Raw genomic sequence first — 18973 nt, forward strand, 5'->3', positions numbered from 1 at the left:
AGTCTTTCATTAATTACAGTGGCTAAAAAGTTTCTCATAACTGTTCCTTATAAATACTTCTTGAGAAAAAAAAGATTCAGGCCACCTGAATGTCAAGCATTAAATAATACATAAGAGGGAAATGAAATTAACTTTGAAATTTAAGAGAAATCCACTGGCTACACACATAGCAGTCATTAAAGAATGTGTTTGTCTGTTTGCACTCAGAACATCAGCTGGTTTAAAGCATCAGTCAAAAGTGGTATTAAAATTAGAAAATAAAGAAAAGGAGACAATGCTTGGGATTATGATAGTTTTAGCCTATTTGAACAAGCTGTTGATGCAGGAAATGGAGAGCTTTTCATTCTTGATATCACCATTCCTTAGTTGTTTAAATGAAGTACTTTTCCATAGTGAGGGAGTCAAAATTCCCTTGAAATTTCCTTTTCCAATAAATAATTTGATCTCCTTGTCAATTTCAAAGACATTCCTATTAAAGATAACACCAGTTTAGAGCACAAAACTCGTTTGCACAGTGGTTCAGAGGATGATGATGAAAGATTGTAAGCCATATCACAGGATAACACCTCCTCAGTTTGAGAAGAGTCAAAGTTGTGGGTTACCCAAATGGTAATGGAGAGTCGCTAAAGTATAAAATAGACTTCATCATATTATCAATGATGACTTGTATACCAGAAGTGGTATAAAAATAACTTTTAAGGGTACATATGATAATAAAAGATTAGAGAGACCATAAGTGACAGTCTGGCACACAAATGTACACAAAATATTCTGAAAATCAAAATATGGCCTTTAAGACATAAGGTGGACAAATCTATTGAGGTTTTAACAGGAATTCAAGGCTAAGAATTGAGTAGGATGAGAAGATATGGAATTACTATGATCTCCCACTGATGGAGGGAATGATATGAAGAACCAAAGAAATCAATCAACAAGTATTTATCAAATTTCTAATATGTGCCAGGAACTTGGTTAAGTGCCAGAAACACAATGACAAAAATGAAAGTCTCTGTACTCAAAGAGATTGCATTTTCTGTCAGAAGAGACAATGTACATATATAAAATATATACAAAATAAAGTAATTTAGAGGCTAATTTAGCTGTGGGGATAAAAGAGCTTGATGTTGGAGATATCATGGCATAATGGATAGCTTGCAAAACTTTGAATCATGAAGACATGGCTTCAAACCTCACTTCTGGCACTTAATAGCTATATAACTCAGAGCAAATCACTTCATCTCAACTGGGCCTCGCTTTCATATCTATAAATGAGTATATAATACTAACTCCTACCTTACAGGGTTGTCGTATAGATTACTTGAGATAAAGCATATAAATCCCATGGCATAAAGATACTATATTGATGCTAATTATTTCCATTACTGATTATTGATCCTTGAACTGAGGTGAAGAAGCAGAGCATTCCAGGAAATGGCCTGTATATGGCACCATAAGATGAGACAATAATCAGGTCAATTTGATTAAAGCTTAGAAGGCAAGAAGTAGAGAGATATACTTCAAGATATAAGTCTTGAAATGTGGATTAGACTAGGTCATAAGGGACTTTAAAAGGCGAAAAGAGTTTTCATATTCTTTTTTTTAAACCTTTACCTTTCATCTTAGAATCAATACTGTGTATTGGCTGTAAGGCAGAAGAGCAGTAAGGGCTAAGCAATGGGGGTTAAGTGACTTGCTCAGGGTCACACAGCTAGGAAGTATCTTAGGCTAGATTTGAATATTTTGTTTTGGGAGCAAAAAGGAACTCATTCTAGGTTATTAAGTAGAAGAATAAAATGGTCAGACCTATGCTTAAGAAAAATCACTTTGGTAGTTCTGGATGGATTGGCATGAGTAGAAATTTGAACTGTTGAGACTAATTAGGAGACATTCTAGTAGTCCAGCCTAGAGGTGATGAGAGCCTAAGTCAAGTGGGTGACTGTTAGTAGTTAGAAAAGCATTTGAGAAATTTTATAGAATGAGAAATGTAAAGTTAATAATGATTATAATGATTATAATAGCTGACATTTACATAAAACCTACTGTGTGCCAGATACTGTACTAAGGGTTTTACAGATATTATCTCACTTGATTCTCACAGCTCTGGGAAGTAAGTGTTCTTTTTATACCCATTTGATAGTTCAGGAAACTGAGGAACAAGAAGTTAAGTGACTTGCCCAAGGTCACAGAGCTAGTGTCTATGGCTGAATTTGAACTTGGGTCTAACTGATTATATAAATGGGATGAGAGAGAATGAGGAGTTGAGGATAATATTGAAGTTAGCAGTTTTAGATATTACAGAGAGTATAAGAGAGATGAAAATTTAGAAAATATCAGAATTGACAGTAGGTCATTTGGTAACAAAATTTTGAGTGAGAAGTAATTGAATCATAAGTTTGGATATAAATTTAGAGTATTGAGGAGTAAAAGGAAAGGAAGTCAAAGCAGTTAGTAAAGAAAGCTTTTTTAGAGTTTGGCTGAGAGAGAGGGACAAGAGAAATAAGAAAAAGGGTGATAGCTAGAGAGTGATAATATTTCATGAAGTTTTTTTTTTTTTTTTCCCAAGGATAGGCTAGACTTTGGCAAGTTAGGAAGCAGAGGAGATAGATTGTTAAACTTTGAACCTCTTTCCCTTCACTCTGAGCATAAATAGCAGTCTTTTGGCCATGGCCAAAAAGAAAAAGAATCACTACAAAATTTCCCCTTCTCTAAAATTACTAAGAACTAAAAGTTGAGGAATTTGTTATTGTTACTAATATGAAAAATTCTATTTTTTTTCCTGCTAAAAAACCTATATAGTAGCATTATTCTCTCATTTCATTCTAATAACCTCCAAACAGTTTTACTGTCCTTAAAGTTTAATGTTGAGTGAACTGTTTGCCCCTTTGCATGCTTGGAAAGAGATCTGTGGCCTGGTCTACTCTTTGTTCAGTTCTCTTGATTGTTGGCTACTTCTAGCCACATAGAGAAAGACTTCTGACCTCCTGCCCTCTACTTTGTTGGCCATTTCTTCTTGCTTTATTTGCTTATTTAATTGACCAACCTCCAGTCACCACTGAACACATTTGGAAATAGATATTTCTTTTTTTATATTTTTAGGTTGCTTCATGACCCCAAAATATTAATAAAATATAATTATCCAAATGAAATGAAGAAAATAATGCACAGAAGGTGATAGTGTAACCATATGCCACAGTATCTGAGATTTAGAGAATGAAAAAACAGTTTATGCCAACAAATAGTGCAAAGATTAAGTAAATATCTAGATATAATGTTTGGTGACAAATGGATAAATTGCTGTCTATTACCTATTCTAAAAATTCCAGTCTTCAGACTAATGTGTCTCTTTGTTGTTTATAAGATTAGATACAACTTATCTTTGTCATTTCAAGCCCTTAACAAACTCTTAATTCATTACTCCCATTCAAAGCCTACCTTTTAGCCAAACTGGCTATTTGCTGTTCCATAGGCATACCTTCTACCTTCCATTTCCACCTTTATATAGATTCTTTTTCAGAGCCCTACTATGAGCTACCTCCTGCATGAGGCCCATTTTCCTAGTTAGTATTCCTCCCCACCCACCACTGAATTACTTTGTAATTTGTATTTATTGTGTATCAACTTTGTGTTTACTTTTCTTTGAATGTGTTTTCCCATAAGTAGTAAGTATATCAGCTTCTCCAGAGGCATACATTGTTTCTTTGGGGGAGGGGGGGCTTTGAATCTCCAGCACCTAGCACTGATTCCTGACATTTAATAAATGCTTGTTGATTGATTGGATGATTGTTAGTCTGAAAAGTAATTATTGTATATTAAAATCTGCCCCTCCCTTTAGACAATGACTTACTGACCACCAATAAAATCTGGGTTTCTTAAGGTTTTGTTATACCTTAATGACCAATAGGAAGAAGTTGAACAAAATTATCAGATTCATAAAATCACTAAAATCCCATTTAATTTATTTTCCAAGATTGTTAACTTACCTGGTCATTTATATCTTCTATATATCAGCTTGAAATTGACTTTACCAATGTATATTTCAAAATTTTCAATACCTAGACACCAGTTTGTTTTTATTTCTTTTAACTAAATTTAGGGAATTGTATTTTAAAGGATTCTTTAAATTACTTATATTTTTATAATATTGGAATTTAGGAAATCCAGAAGTTATTTCTTTCTGCTTTTGCTTTTTCATGAGTGTGCATCAGTTGGAATTTTTTTTTAGCTAAGATGCCTTATTAACATAGCTCTTTATTATACAGTTTCATATTTAATACTGGATGTGTTGTGTTGTTCAAAATAATTAACTGCTATTTTTTTTAAGTTTACAATTTTACACATGATTAGCCTACCCACATAGGTTTTAATTTTGTCTCCCAATATTATTTTCATATAAGAGTCTAAACTTCTAAACTGCCATTTTAAACAGGGTACACATATACATGTATATTCTTCCCACATAGAGAAACTTTTTTTATTTAGTGGAAGAAATCTCATTTTAAAATTCTCTTCATTCTATAAGTTGTTGACTAAATTTGAGATCTATTTATTTCTTATTCTAAAATCTTTGTTAATCGGGGAGGGGGAACGATAGGGAGATAACCAATATAAATTAGTAAGAAATATAAATGTAATCTTAACAGTTTCAAGGTCATAATGATTCCAGTGTCGATAATGATTACTATCCTTTTGGAATTACATATATTTTTATATTACAAAGATATTTTATGAATATGTAATAACAAATTTCTACCTTTTAGAATTATGGCATAATTTCATAAGAGTTAATTGGCAACACCTTGGTGTACATTATAAGAAATTATTGGGAAAATTAGCTGAACTAATGGACAAAGTATTGCCATGTGGAAAGATGTTATATTATATCTTTTTGAATGAGTAGATATAAATAATTCATAGTGAGCATGGTCATTATTAGCAGTGAATGATTTTTAAAGTACTTCCAAATAATTCAAGTTGAGGTAAGCTATTTCCAGTGTTCTTTTCACTATTATTTATGCTAGCAAGTCTTTTTTATAGATAGTACATATATAAATTTTAGTTCTGCTTTGCAAGTTATTATGAATTCTTCAGATTAATAGCATATTATTGTGTTATGTGGTTTATTTAAGCAATTAAGATGATGTTTAAAGTTAAAGAGCAAAAAAATTTCTGAGTGTACAGAAGGAAGACAGTCAAGGGGAAGCAGCAAAAATTTTCATGAAGAATAAAATTATTTTAACTTACCTGATGAACCAACCCTTGCAATTATTTGTAGAAACAAAAGTCCATAAAAAGTATTAGATTCCATGACTGATTAGTAGCTTATGACAGATAGTTTATTTTTTGGTTTAAAACCCAAATTTTTGAGTGTTATAATTCATGTACACTTTTTGGTCTAAAATAGAAATATTTTTTCTTTATAAAACATTTACTTTTAAGTCCATAGTGAAATATATAACTTTCTAAGTTTGAGTTGTCATATCTGATGATATAAAATGAAATCATCTATTTTACATAAAATTTTACTTTTAAAACAATTTAGATTGTTTTCAAAACTAGTCATACTGCAAACAAGGAGTTTATCCTACAATTTATCACAACATTCCCCCTCTATTTCAAGAAAAAAAATAATTAAATTTTAACTAATTCCTTTTCCTACTTTGTTTCAGTATTTGATATCTTTTCAATTTGATCATTTATTTTCCATATTCTTTCCATTTTTTTTCTGTTTTAAAGTACAAAAACTTCATTTTGCCTTCATTTTTCTTTAAGACTTTTAGTCCATCTATTATCCAGGCCTATACTCTCAATTTAATTATTTAGACAATAATGTGTTTTGTTGTATAACTGGAAAACTATGCAAAAATATTAGTGAAATATTTGGCTGAAAGAAATTAATATTTTGTTTTTTTTTTTCTTTAAGACCATCAGTATTGGAATTTTGAGGAAATTCTTTGCTAACTCAATTTTGTTTCCTGAAAATCCAGGAAGCAACCCAAGATTGTAATTCCTTTTATCCTTTTGTGGTATAGTGATCAAGTAATACTTTTCCTTTTGTTATCTGAAGGGGAAAAAAAGAAAGACATTTCCCCAAATTGGGGGTGTGGATTTGTCAACCTTTTAAAAATATTTAATTACATTATTTCTTTTAAAATAAGCCATAAAATTGTTCCTTTTATGGTTAATTCTAGAAGAGAAGATCGAATCGCCAAGTTAAAAGGAAGAAGTATGCGGAAGATACAGAAGGAAAACAGTCGGAAGAAGAAGCAAAAGTTTCTGTGAAAATCAAAAAAAGTTCAGCTTCTTTACCTGCTGAACAACCTTTGCAGTTATTTGTGGTAAGCAGAATTATAGACTATGACAGTGAAAATATTTTTAAAAAATCTTTAATTTCAATCATTCTAGTAACTAAATTGTTTTTCTTGTGATTTTTACCTTATTAATATTTTAAGAAGTTCTCTTTTCTGCCTGAGAATTTCTCAAGCATCCAAGGTATTTCTTTATCTAAGAAAACATTTTTAGTAGTATTTTCTCCCATTTTTCTTTTGCAGTGATTTTGTTCCATTTTTTAAGTCAATATTTTGTTTCTTTGATTACACTAATTTGATAGGAGCTCTCCCCCACACTCTTTCACATTGCTTTTTATATGCCCTTTTCCACTTTATTTAGTTTAAGTAAACCTCCCTCTCTTTGTCCTTCCTTCCATTTGTCTCCCTTTTTCTTAGATGTACATGAATATAGATAAGGCAAGACAACAAACATTTGTTAGGTTTTTACTATGTACCAGGCCCAATGCTAATAAGTCCTGGGAATACAAATATAAGCAAAAAGAAATTGTCTATGTCCTTAAGGGGATTACATTCTTATGGAGCACAGCACATAGAAGAAAGTTGACAAAGTGATGGGTGAGAGGAGAAGAAAATAAGGTACCCACATGGGGACATCATGTTGAAGTCTGGAAAATCAGGAACACAGCCAGAAGGGTACTGAAGTTTGGCCAGCCTGGGCCCTCCTCCAAGATGGAGCTCCCAAGAGAAATTCACCAGTGGAAAAATGAAGCCAGCATCAAAAAGGCAAAGTGCTGCACTATAAAAAGGACAGAGAAATGGATGTATTTTTTTAGGGTAAGGAGGTCTTAAGTGATAACGATACTGCCAGTGTGAAATTGCAGCTGAGTCTCAAAATCAGAAGAATGGCCAGGAATGAAAATGAAGATTTGCCAGTTTGGATACTTCTCAGAATTGGCAGAACCAGGAAGAACTCACTAATGGGAAAAGGGGGCTGGTATGCTTGTATCTGAAATCACATTCTTTTGCGGCATTCTTTTCTCAGAAGTCTTTGCTTTGTCCTCTTCATTTCTCTTCCCTTCTATTCTGAATCCTATTCACCAATTCATGAACTACACCTTTATTTGCTTTTTATTCATTCTTTCTATGCCCCTTATGAACTGCTAGAATGAAAAATTTACTACCCTCATTACATTTCTGGAGCAACTAGGTGGTACAATGACTAGAGCACTGGACTTAAAATCAGGAACACTCATCTTCATGAATTTAAATCTGGCCACAGACATTAGCTGTATGAACTTAGACGAGTTATTTAACCCTTTTTGCATCAGTTCCTCACCTTTAAAATGAACTGGAGAAGGAAATGGCAAACCACTCTAGTATCTTTGCCAAGAATCAAAATTGGGTCATGAAGAATTGAACATGACTGAAAGGACATTACATTTCTATTTTATTACATTTGTACATCTTTCCCTTTGTTTTGTTGAATGTTGTTACTAGAATGATCTATTCATGAAGGAAGCAATGTCAAATGGAAGTAGTATCATCTGGAAGTCACTTTGTATACAGAATCTTGGTCCTATTCTCTTAACCATGATCATTTCCCCTACCACTATGGGTACTGTTTATCCTTGGGCTCATGTATCTCCTTTCCTGGGGTGAGCTGAAGTCCTGAGAGATACAACTCTTTCTTGGAAAAAAGTATATTCCAGTATCTAAATTTTCCCATTAGTAGATCCCAGCCTCTTATAGATTTATACTTCTTTCCCTGTCAGAGAGACTAAACAAATTGCTATCATTTCTCTGATTACTGGTGGGCTATACATGGACAGTGGAAGAGAGATACATCTCTAGATCTTGAGACAGTTCTTCATTTTTAAATTTAATTTTTTTAATTTACTAGTGTTTATTTTCTTTCCCTTTCACCTCTTCCCTCTCAATTGAACAAAGAAAAAGAAAGACCCTTCATAACAAATATATAGTCAAGCAAAGCAAATTGCTGTATTGACTGTGTTTAAAAATGTGCATCTCATTCTGCATCTTGAGTCCATCACTTCTCTGTCAGGAGGTGGGTAGCATGCTTCATCTTTCGGACTCTGTAATCATTATTTGTTATGTTTACCAGAATTATCCAATCTTTCAAAGTTGTTGTTCTTTTTAATGTTATTAAATAGTGTTTTCCTTAGTTCCACACAGTTCACTCTATCAGTTTATATATGTATTCCCAGTTTTCTTTAAAGCTATCTGCCATTTTAAAATTTCTTATAATAATATTCCATTACCTGAATTCATAATTCAGGTAGCTATTTACCAACAGATAACAATCAAATAAACCCCCTTAGTTTCTATATTTTTTGCTTCTACAGAAAGAGGTTCTATACATATTTTTATAGATATGGATACTATTCTTTCTATGATCTCTTTAGATTATAGGCCTAGTAGTGATATCACTGGGTCAGTGAAGCATTTATTTAAATAATCAGTAAAAATTATCCCAACTAATAAGGGTGAGAAAAGAGATGGTATTTTTAAAAACATTAGGTAAAGTTTCTTATAAGGAAAAAATGAAAATGCTAGGGTTGTTTTGTCATTATGATTGTTTAGTTTCTTCAGTGTATATATATAAATGTAGGATTTGGCAATGAGTGTTATTTCCTAATCTGTTTGACTAAAGTAAAATTTGATATTTTTTCAGTTTAGGAATTTCACTCTATTACATAATCTTAAAGAATGTTCTTTTATGACTTCACATTTTATAGTACCAGTGATTTTTAAAAATTATTCCCAAGTGGAAAGTAGTAAGTTTAAACTGTATCTGTGGACCCTTATAAACAATTTCAAATAATAAACTTAAGATCAACATTTCTTTCATGACCAATTTATTGTTTTTGTATTTGAAACATAATGGGGAAAAGATCTCCCTTTATGTTTTAAAAGAATCATGGTGCTAGTGTCTGGTGAAACACTGAATTTTAGGAGAATTCCTGCAATTGACTTGTTGGCTTAAGGACCAAAAGCAAAACTTTCTCTTTTTATCTTCTTCTTTCCCCAAGTCTTAGCCACTTCTAAATTTTTTCAACATCTCAGATCAACAACAACAAAAAAATACAGTGTGTTAGGTGGATATTTTTATCCATAAATTTTTTTGTCAGAGATTGATTATACTTTAATGGACCGAGTTAAAATAGAATTATTTCCCAGTAAACATAAGCTCATTCTATTAGAGAAGGTAAAGAATATGTCCTGTAGAAATAGCATTATGTATGTGTGCCTAAAAATAGAGGCACTTCATTGAATTTCTTCCATTGATAAAAGTTTAAATTCTCTCTTAAAGGAATATTTCACTGTATACATTCTTGGTTGTTAAGGCAAATTATCTAGATTGCCATTAGCCATATATGCCATTTGCCATATATACAATACTTCTCACTCTATATGAATTTCATTGTCACTGATGCTGTTCATTACCACATCTAGCAAATGTTATGTTGGGTAAAAGTATTGGTTTTGCCCTCCCCCATACCTTGAAATGAGCAACATCAAGGTATAAGGAGAAATTGTTCATCAAAATTAACTGAAAATGTTAACCAATTTAGTCAAAATTACATTTGTGAAAAGTTGTCATTACTGATAAACCATATGATTATATGTTTGAAAAAATTAAATGTCTACATGAAGAATTGACAATTACTTAAGGGAGAAGAAATTTGGATTAATGTTTTGAGAATATCAATTTTAAAATAATTATTTCCTTTCAATTGATGCCAGATATGTTCTTTCACCATCTTCATCTGTATCAGTTTATATAGTTTTATTGTTTTACTTAAACCTGTACAAATTCCTTTGATGAAGTAGACCAAATAATTATTTAATATACAATAACTAAGAACAATTTTAACCAAGATATTATTTATGGAACTGTAAGGAATGTTTCCCTAATGGTGTAGAGCCCTGATAGAGTGGACAAAATCCTGAGATTGAAGTTAATAACTTTTGAGCTCATACTTGGGTCCCCATCTCTTTTTAGCAATGTGACTGTAAGCAAGTCAATTCACTTTTTTGTACTTCAATTTCTTGACCTCTAAAATGGGGTTGATAACACATATACTATATACCCCACAGGGCTATTGTGAAAATCAAATCAGATGACATTTAAAACATTTTGTAAACCATAAAGCACTACATAAATATCAGTTATTATTAATTCTACTTTGCAATTAGGATATAGTACATTTTTTTATTAATGAGGTAACTTGGCATACAGACTTATTCATATATTTTGACCAAAAGAATCCATGTAACCTGAGTTCTTCCTGATTGCCAACCCTCAATCTGGGTTAATAACTTATGTAATGAAATTCTCATTTAGCATTTACTCAAATTCATTCAACATCATAATACAATCTCTTTAGAATTATTATTAGTGTTGCTTGAAAAGGCACTGACAGCTTCAGAGTGCTACATAAATGATGAACTATTGTTATTATCTTAAAAGATCACATTAAATAATTTTGAGAAATCTTATAGTTTAAAAATATTTCATCATCCTCTTAAAGCTCATCGAAAGCTCATCATCTTCTCCTAATTTCCCATTTCTAACAACTGCCTGACGATAACCTTAAATCACCTGGGCTCTACACCTGTAAGACAATATGTATTCTTCATGTTCCACATCCAAATATTTAGAAGCATCTAGGTGGCACAGTGAATAGACTGCTAGTATATGAGTCAGGAAAGCCCGACTCAGTTCAAATTCTATGTCAAAATCTTATCTGTGTGGGGGCAGCTGGGTGGCTCAGGGGATTGAGAGCCAGGCCTAGAGACAGGAGGTCCTAGGTTCAAGTCTGGCCTTAGATACTTCCCAGCTGTGTGACCCTGGGCCAGTCACTTAAACCCCATTGCATAGCCCTGACCAACTCTTCTGCTTTAGAATCAATACATAGTATTGATTCCAAAATGGAAGGTAAGGGCTTTTTAAAATATATATTATCTGTGTGACCCTGGATCATTAATCTCTTTCAACTTCCATTTCTTCATCTGAGAAAATTCTAGTCAGGTAAGGTTTGGACTAAGTGGTCTTAGAGATCATTTCAAACTCTGTTTTAGTGAATGGAGACAAGAGAGATTTAGAGGCAAGTAAGGCACTTATGAGCAGTCCAAGTGGAAGATGACAAGAACCTGAACAAGTTTGGTATTGTGAACTTACAGGAGATAGATTCAAGGTATATTGTGGAGGTTGCATGAATAAGACTTGATGATAGCAACATCAACAATAAATAATGGATAAAATTTACATAAGATTTACAAAGTGCTCTTCCAGTATTACCTCATTTGATCCTCAAGGTAACTATGAGATACAAACGATTTTCATTTTTCAAATTGCTTCTTATAACTCAGTAGTATTCCATCACAATCATATACCACAATTTGTTTAGCTGTTTCCCAGTTGATGGGCATCCCCTCAATTTCCAATTCTTTGCCAACACAAAGAGAGCTGCTATAAATATTGGGAAGTATATGAATTGTTTTCCTTTTTTCCTGATCTTGGGAAAGAGACCCAGCAAGAATATTGCTAGGTCAGCATTTTAATGTAATAATGACCAAATTCTATCCCTTATTGACCACTACCTTTTCTGACTAAATTGAAATATTGCATTACCTGTTTTTTGATGTAGTTATAGTTGCAAGTACTGAATGCATGACTTTTATTTCTCTACAAAATTCTATGAAAGAATACTCAATGATCTGTTCAGCAATTATTTATTTTCTGTTGTAAATGACCAATATTAAATGAATAATATTATAGTCAATTATTGCTCATTGTTACCACTTCAATGGTATGCTGGTGGTTTTGCTCTCTCTTAGAGGTGAATAGAACCTAAGCAGTATATTTAAACTGATAATAAAATTGTTAATTATTTTAAATAATTCATATTATTATATATAACACATATATAATAATTTAATAAGTCAATAATAATATTGCTGGGTCAAAAGGTATACACATTTTTATAGCTCTTTGAGAGTAATTTACAGCTCCACCCACAGTGTATTAATGTCCTCATTTTTTCACATCCCCTTCGACATTGCTGTTTTGCCCATTTGTCATTTTAGCCAGTCTGATGGTTGTGAGATATCTCTGAATTGTTTTGGTTTGCATTTCTCTAGTCATTTTGCCCATTTATCAATTGGGGGTATTTTATGCATCTTAAAACAGTGTTCTGAGGAAAGATCCTTAGACTTCACCAGACAGACAAAGAGGTCCAAGGCACAAAAAAGGTTAAGAATCCTGGCCTGAGAGAATATATTTTGCTACCAGAGAAATAGCAGGCCCTTCTAATTTTATCAAACATGAATAAAGGGCTTATTTGTACTTCATTTAAGCCTCTCCTTGGTCCCGATACTTTCCCTTTGTTCTATAATATTATTGGTAGGTTCTAGAGGATAGAGGGGAGTATCAGGGCTCTGCTGATCAATTTTGTAATGCTACTTACACTAAAGCTGAACCATTCATCTATAACTTTTATCCATTCATAATTCTGCCCTCTAGGTCTAAGATGAATAAAATCTAATCCCATTTTTCATATAACAGTCTTTCAAGTACTTAAGAAAAATTGTCATGTCACTCTAAAATTCTCCAGGTAAATATCTCTAGTTCCTTCACCTGATTCATCTAGAATATAATCTGAAGGACCTTTTCCATGATTCCTTGCTTATTCAATGACCTTCTTAAATGTGATGTCTAGAACTGAAAGTAGTTCTCCAAATATAATCTGATTCCAGACACAGATACTCTCAACAAGTACAATGGAACCATCTCCTCTGGGCTTTCTGCCTCTTTCTTTTCATACAGTCTTAAGATTTCATCATCTGCCAGATTACATTGTTTACCCAAAATGAATTTGAAGTTCAATGAAATTCCCAAGTCTTTTTTTTTCAGAAGAGCTGTATAATGACTCTCCCCCTCCCCCATATTATTAAGAAATGTAAGATTTTGCATCTCTCCCTATTAAATTTCATCTTACTAAGATTCAACCAAACATTCTAGGCTGTCTGGATATCTTTAACTCCTGACTTTTATTCATATTAGCTCAACGTTCCAGTTTTGTGTCATCTGAAAACTTGATAAGCATGCTATCTTTATCAAAGACATTGCTGGAAAATATGAAAGCATAGGCCAGGGGCAATTCCCTGGAACTTGCTACCATAGACCTTCCGGCTAGTTGACTTTAATACAATATTGAGTGTCATTGGGATCTGATCTTTCAACTAGTTTGCAGACTCAACTTTTCCTTTTTTTGACAATTGAGGATGATTATGCCTCTCCAGTTCTGTGCTACCTAAGCCATTCTCAAAATTATTTCAGAAGTTACTAACAGTGATTAAGCAATCACATCTTCCAATTTTTTCATTATCCTCCAGGGATGACTTAAATTCATCAGGAGTAACCAGGTACTTTCTAGAGCAGTTAGAAAGAGGACAGTATTTGGAATCAGGACTCTTCAAATTTATACTCTTCCCTTTAATACTTGCATCATCTTAGGGAAGTCATTTAAACTCTCTGAAAATATTAAAAGTATCACTAGAATTTGAGGGTTGGAAGAGAACACTTGTGATGATTTTACTGGTTTTTTTTTCTCGTTCTCCTTAAAAAGAATAAGAGAGGTATACAGGGGGAAATTTAGGTTATATGAAAACAAACATTATCAATAAAAATAATAATCTTAAAAAGAGAAGAGGGCCATGGCTAGAACCTAGAGGGATACCCACAATTAGAAGGCACAACCTTTGAAGACAAAGGAGACAGGAGGTAGTCAGACAGGTAGGAGGAGAGTGTCTTAAAAACTTAGAAGAGAGTATTAAAGGGAAAGAGCGAGGTCAAGAAGGATGAGAATTGAGAATAACCATTAAATTTAGCAATTAAGAAATCATTGGTAGAATTGGCAAGATTGATCTCTATAATCTTGGGGTTTCAATTCCCATTCTGTCTTTTCCAAAAATGAACTACTGATTGAATGGTTCTATTTTTTCTTTTTTTTTTGTCACCCATTACTGTATTCCATCTTTCCAAGGCAAATAATTTTTCTCCTCTTTGATCTTCTTTTCTCCAATATAGTAGGAAAATTTTCCAATCTTTAACATGCATTGCAAGCCAGAGCTCATTATAAGCTTTATTGCAGTTGATGCCATTTTTATAGAATAAAGCCACGTTTTGTGTTTGTCCTTAGCTATCTGCCTTTGCTTTCATCTGATGTATGTGTCCTTTTTGGTCAGTGAGTTCCCTGTGCACCTACATTGGACTTTTTTTGACAACTCATCCTTTTCTATTTTTCTGAATCGTTTCCCTTTATGTCTTTAGAATTTTATTTCTGAGTTTCCCATCCCTCATGAGCTGAATTGCTCTGTAGAATTTTAGTCCATAGGATTCTACCTACTCATTCTCTGAATGCTTTGGCCTAATATTGAATAGTTTGTATTCATTTGCAGCTTTATTTTATACTATTCCTCTGCTAACTGTTGCTAATCTTGTCCTATAAAATTCTCTCTCTGCATTCACATGCAGAATTTCTTTTCTTGCTCATCTTTATCCATTAAGATCCATATCATCTAGATGTCATCTTTCTGAAGCTTTTCTTAATTTCTCTTCTTAATCTGCCATAGCTGAAAGTGATCATTTCCTCTTCAAAAATTTCCAGAATACCTTGTCTATGTATAGCCCAAACATGTTCTATCTTATCTCATACTTATTTGCATAGCCTCATCTACCCATTAAATTTTAAGCTTCTTGAGGGTGAAGGTATATTTTTGTTTCATTTTTTGTCTTTTGTGTCCTAGATGCCCACTGCAGTGCCTTTGGAATAATAACATGTTTATAATAAATGTTTATTAAACCAAATCAAATTGAAATTTCCTATTTTTCTTAGGAGAATCCAAGTGAAGAAGATGCTGCAATTGTGGACAAAATACTGTCTTCAAGGATTGTAAAGAAGGAAGTGAGTATTTTACTAATTTTATATTGTGTGTTTGATGTTCTTTCTGAATTGTAATAGTTGGTTTCTTTTCTTTTAGATATCACCTGGAATGATGATTGATGCAGAAGAATTTTTTGTGAAATACAAGAATTAGTGAGTACTGTATATGTTTAAGACAGTAAGAAAGGAGACTGGTTTAGAAAAAGTACAATATTTGGAGCATTAAGAAGTCTTTAATTATCACCCTATCTTTGTCTTTTTTATTCCTGTATTGTTTTTATTTAAATTATTACATTCACCTAATTGAAAGAATATGTAGAATCATAGTGCAAAGTCAATTAAGAGAAACCTTAAAAAACTATTCATTATGTTTTTATTTTTTGAGATAAATTTTTAATGATCATCAAAACACATGGTGCCTGATTAATTTCTCTAACATATAGCCTATTTTATGAATTAATTGGTCCTAAGAATAAATAATTGATGAGGAGGGAGACAAAAAATTCTAAATCATACTTTAATAGAAAAAATAGAAAGTCAAATATATTTGATTTATTTTTTAATTCAGTTCTTTAACTTAAATGATTCAAACTTGTACACATAACTATGTGATTCTTGAATTTAAATGATTTTATTTTCATGAAAGTGCATTTTCCATAATGAAATGACAGCTAACAATAAAGATGTTCATGATGAATGGCACTATGTTGCTTACTAGTTGGCTTCCACTTAGCAAATTGTTGACTTATGTACTAAATCCTGTTGAGGTAATGGTGAGCAAAATATTTTTAGTCCAGAAGTTATTTATGTGTAAGTAGTAATAAAGGAAAATGTCAAATCACTTGTTTACAAAGCTGAAAGTTAGTATGTGTTACTGAATTTTAAAATTATATTCACCTGTATCCAAATAAAAAGGTCTATCTTGGCTTACTTTGATAATAACTATAATTTTTATGACAATTTTAGCTCCTATCTTCACTGTGAGTGGGCCACAGAACAACAACTTCTAAAAGATAAAAGAATACAGCAAAAAATCAAAAGATTCAAATTGAGACAAGCACAACGAGCACATTTTTTTGCAGATGTAAGTAAAAAACATTTAAAAAACAAAATGACTTCAACTTCCATTTACTAAATGTTTACGTTTATAATATTGTTTATCAAGACTTTAACTAGCTGTACTTGTACTTCTCAGCCTTATGTTTTGAATGTAATTATTCTATAAAAGCTTGAGTTTTTCTCTAAAATTTGAAGATATTTTTATATATGTTCTTTGTTGGAGGAGAGTAATGACCCTACTGACCTAAAGTAATGGGCATAACAAAATGATTTGTAATTAGTTTTAATGCATTTTGAAGCTTATAAGTAGATATGGATATGTGTTATATATAAGTATGCAGTACCTAAAAACAGTAATGAAATCACTCCATAAAGACCCTCTGTGATTACTTAAAAAAATAACTTTTGAATAAAGGAATAGTTTAATTCAAGAAAGAGAGAATTCTTCAAGGAATTTGAAATTAAGACAGTAAGCAATATCAGGATTGATCACAAGCCATTTTTTACCAGTGTCTTATCAGAATAGTAAGAGACATTTTTATTGATTTTTTTAAAATATTTGTTTTAGTAACATAACATTTGGATTAAATAGGCAGCATGGGCTAGGCACTTACCCCTTCTATAGCTAATTCTCTCATCAGTATAATAAAGGGTTAGTTGGATTATTTCCAAGGTCAACATAAAATTATTTTAAATTTCATTCAAATAAAATAGTCTTTCATTCTATCATTGAGCTTATTCTTGCCCTTGGATAACTAAATTACTTTTGAATTTCAGATGGAAGAAGAACCTTTTAATCCTGACTATGTTGAAGTAGATAGAGTGTTAGAAGTTTCATTTTGTGAAGATAAGGACACTGGTGAGGTAAGTATTCAGTAAAATAAGTTTTAAGTAAACCAAGAGGACATAATTAATTTTTTAAATTATGTTCTAAAAATAAAATACTAATAGATTTATTTTTAATGTATGTATTTTAGTATGCTCAGATTTTTTTTGCTTCTCTTTGTTTTAACTATGTCTTTTTTTAAAACTGGTAAAATTTTTAAATGATTTGCTTTTTACAGCCTGTAATTTACTACTTAGTAAAATGGTGTTCATTGCCATATGAAGATAGTACATGGGAACTGAAAGAGGATGTAGATCAAGCAAAAATAGAAGAATTTGAACAATTGCAAGCCTCAAGGCCTGATTCTAGGCACTTGGTAAGGATATCTCTGGGTTACAGACACATTATCTTTAAAAGTCTTGATATTTTCCTATTTTCATCTGCTGATAAAATTCACACTAGGTTGCTTTCCACCCTAGGTTTTATTATATTTTCCTTTGTATTTAAAGATAAGTAGAAAAGTTATTTGGCCAAGATCAAGTTGACATTTTAATCTGCATCCTCTGACTTCAAATCAAATGTGCTTTAAAGTATACCATGTTGCTTAAGATTTTATGCTCTGATAATTTTTCTGTCAGCAGTGCCTAAACTTCAACATTATGGTGATGTTTATGTCTTACCCTATCTGCTTTTAATTTTTATCCTATTCATGTAAAATAAAAGATATCTAGGAATTATTATTGAGCCTATATTTGTCAAGTTGTCTATTTGATCAGCAAGTGGATGTGGAGCATCTATGACAGTTGAACTTCATTTGACAAAAAAATCTATAATTGGAAATGTTAAGCTATTTTAGAATATAATGCTTACTGGCATTAAGTCAAATGAAGTTATAGGAGAAAATTTTATCAATTAGGTAGCTAAATAAATGATTATTTATGAAAGTAGTCTCTAATTATTTGGGGATTAGGGAAAGCATAAATCTGTGAGCTACTGAGAACTTTGTGGGGAACCACTTTGTTAATTGTGTTTTAAAACTGTACTTTTTAAAAAGATAATTTAAAAGAGCATATGATAGAGATTCAATCCTGTTATAACAATGTTATAAGAAGTACTAGTTGATCATTATTATTAAAATGGATAATCTGTACCTAAAACTATTCTGGGACAAGTTATTATGGTATAGCGGTGACCTTGTACTCTCAAAAGGTATTTCTTGCAGAGTATTAATTTTATTTGGCCCTACTAAACTCAGAAGACTTGGCTCAGTGATGTGTTATGTAGCTGTCATCTGGGAATTGATCTACTCCAATTTGCATGGTCATCACCAGGTTGTGAATTTTTAGGTTCAGTAGGCAAGCTCACTCCTTTGATGTGATATACAATTGCTTGGATATCAAAATTGTACAGTGTTAAAACTGTTAATAAATGATGTAGCATTTAAGTATAAAATAATTTATAGCAAAATATGTATATATTTTTCTTCAATATAAATGTATATTAGTATTGGTAACAGGAATTTTTAAGGAAATATACAGAATGGAATTAAACACTCTTCTACAAAAGTATGATTTAGAAGAGCATTCATATTAGAAGGCCCTTACTAAAGAAAACATTAAATTGGTAGTTATTTGTTAAGGAGGAAATCTTTATATTATTACTAGGTACTATTTTATTAAATTAATTTTCTTTAGCAAATCATAATTTTACTGAACTGGATTACTGAAAATTACATGGAAATAGGCCTCATGTTTATGGCAAACTTTTCATCAGCCCTTGAATTGTCTTCATTCACCAATATCTTATCCAGATCAAATTAATTATTTGGCAGT

The 18973-nt window shown here is 31.8% G+C and overlaps 1 protein-coding gene across 27 annotated transcripts in view; it reads left to right on the top strand.

Annotated features, from left to right (window-relative positions):
- Positions 1-18973, top strand: part of CHD9 (chromodomain helicase DNA binding protein 9) — a 301099-nt gene that overhangs the window by 197115 nt on the left and 85011 nt on the right. For all 27 annotated transcript variants that reach the window (XM_056812307.1, XM_056812296.1, XM_056812293.1 and 24 more), the window contains 6 exons: positions 6189-6335; positions 15209-15277; positions 15354-15409; positions 16223-16340; positions 17093-17179; positions 17380-17517. In XM_056812307.1, coding sequence (XP_056668285.1) covers positions 6189-6335; positions 15209-15277; positions 15354-15409; positions 16223-16340; positions 17093-17179; positions 17380-17517 — 615 coding nt within the window. The remainder of the gene's footprint in view (positions 1-6188; positions 6336-15208; positions 15278-15353; positions 15410-16222; positions 16341-17092; positions 17180-17379; positions 17518-18973) is intronic.

This window comes from Monodelphis domestica, chromosome 1 (genome assembly GCF_027887165.1).
Source record: "Monodelphis domestica isolate mMonDom1 chromosome 1, mMonDom1.pri, whole genome shotgun sequence".
Classification (NCBI taxonomy): Eukaryota; Metazoa; Chordata; class Mammalia; order Didelphimorphia; family Didelphidae; genus Monodelphis; species Monodelphis domestica.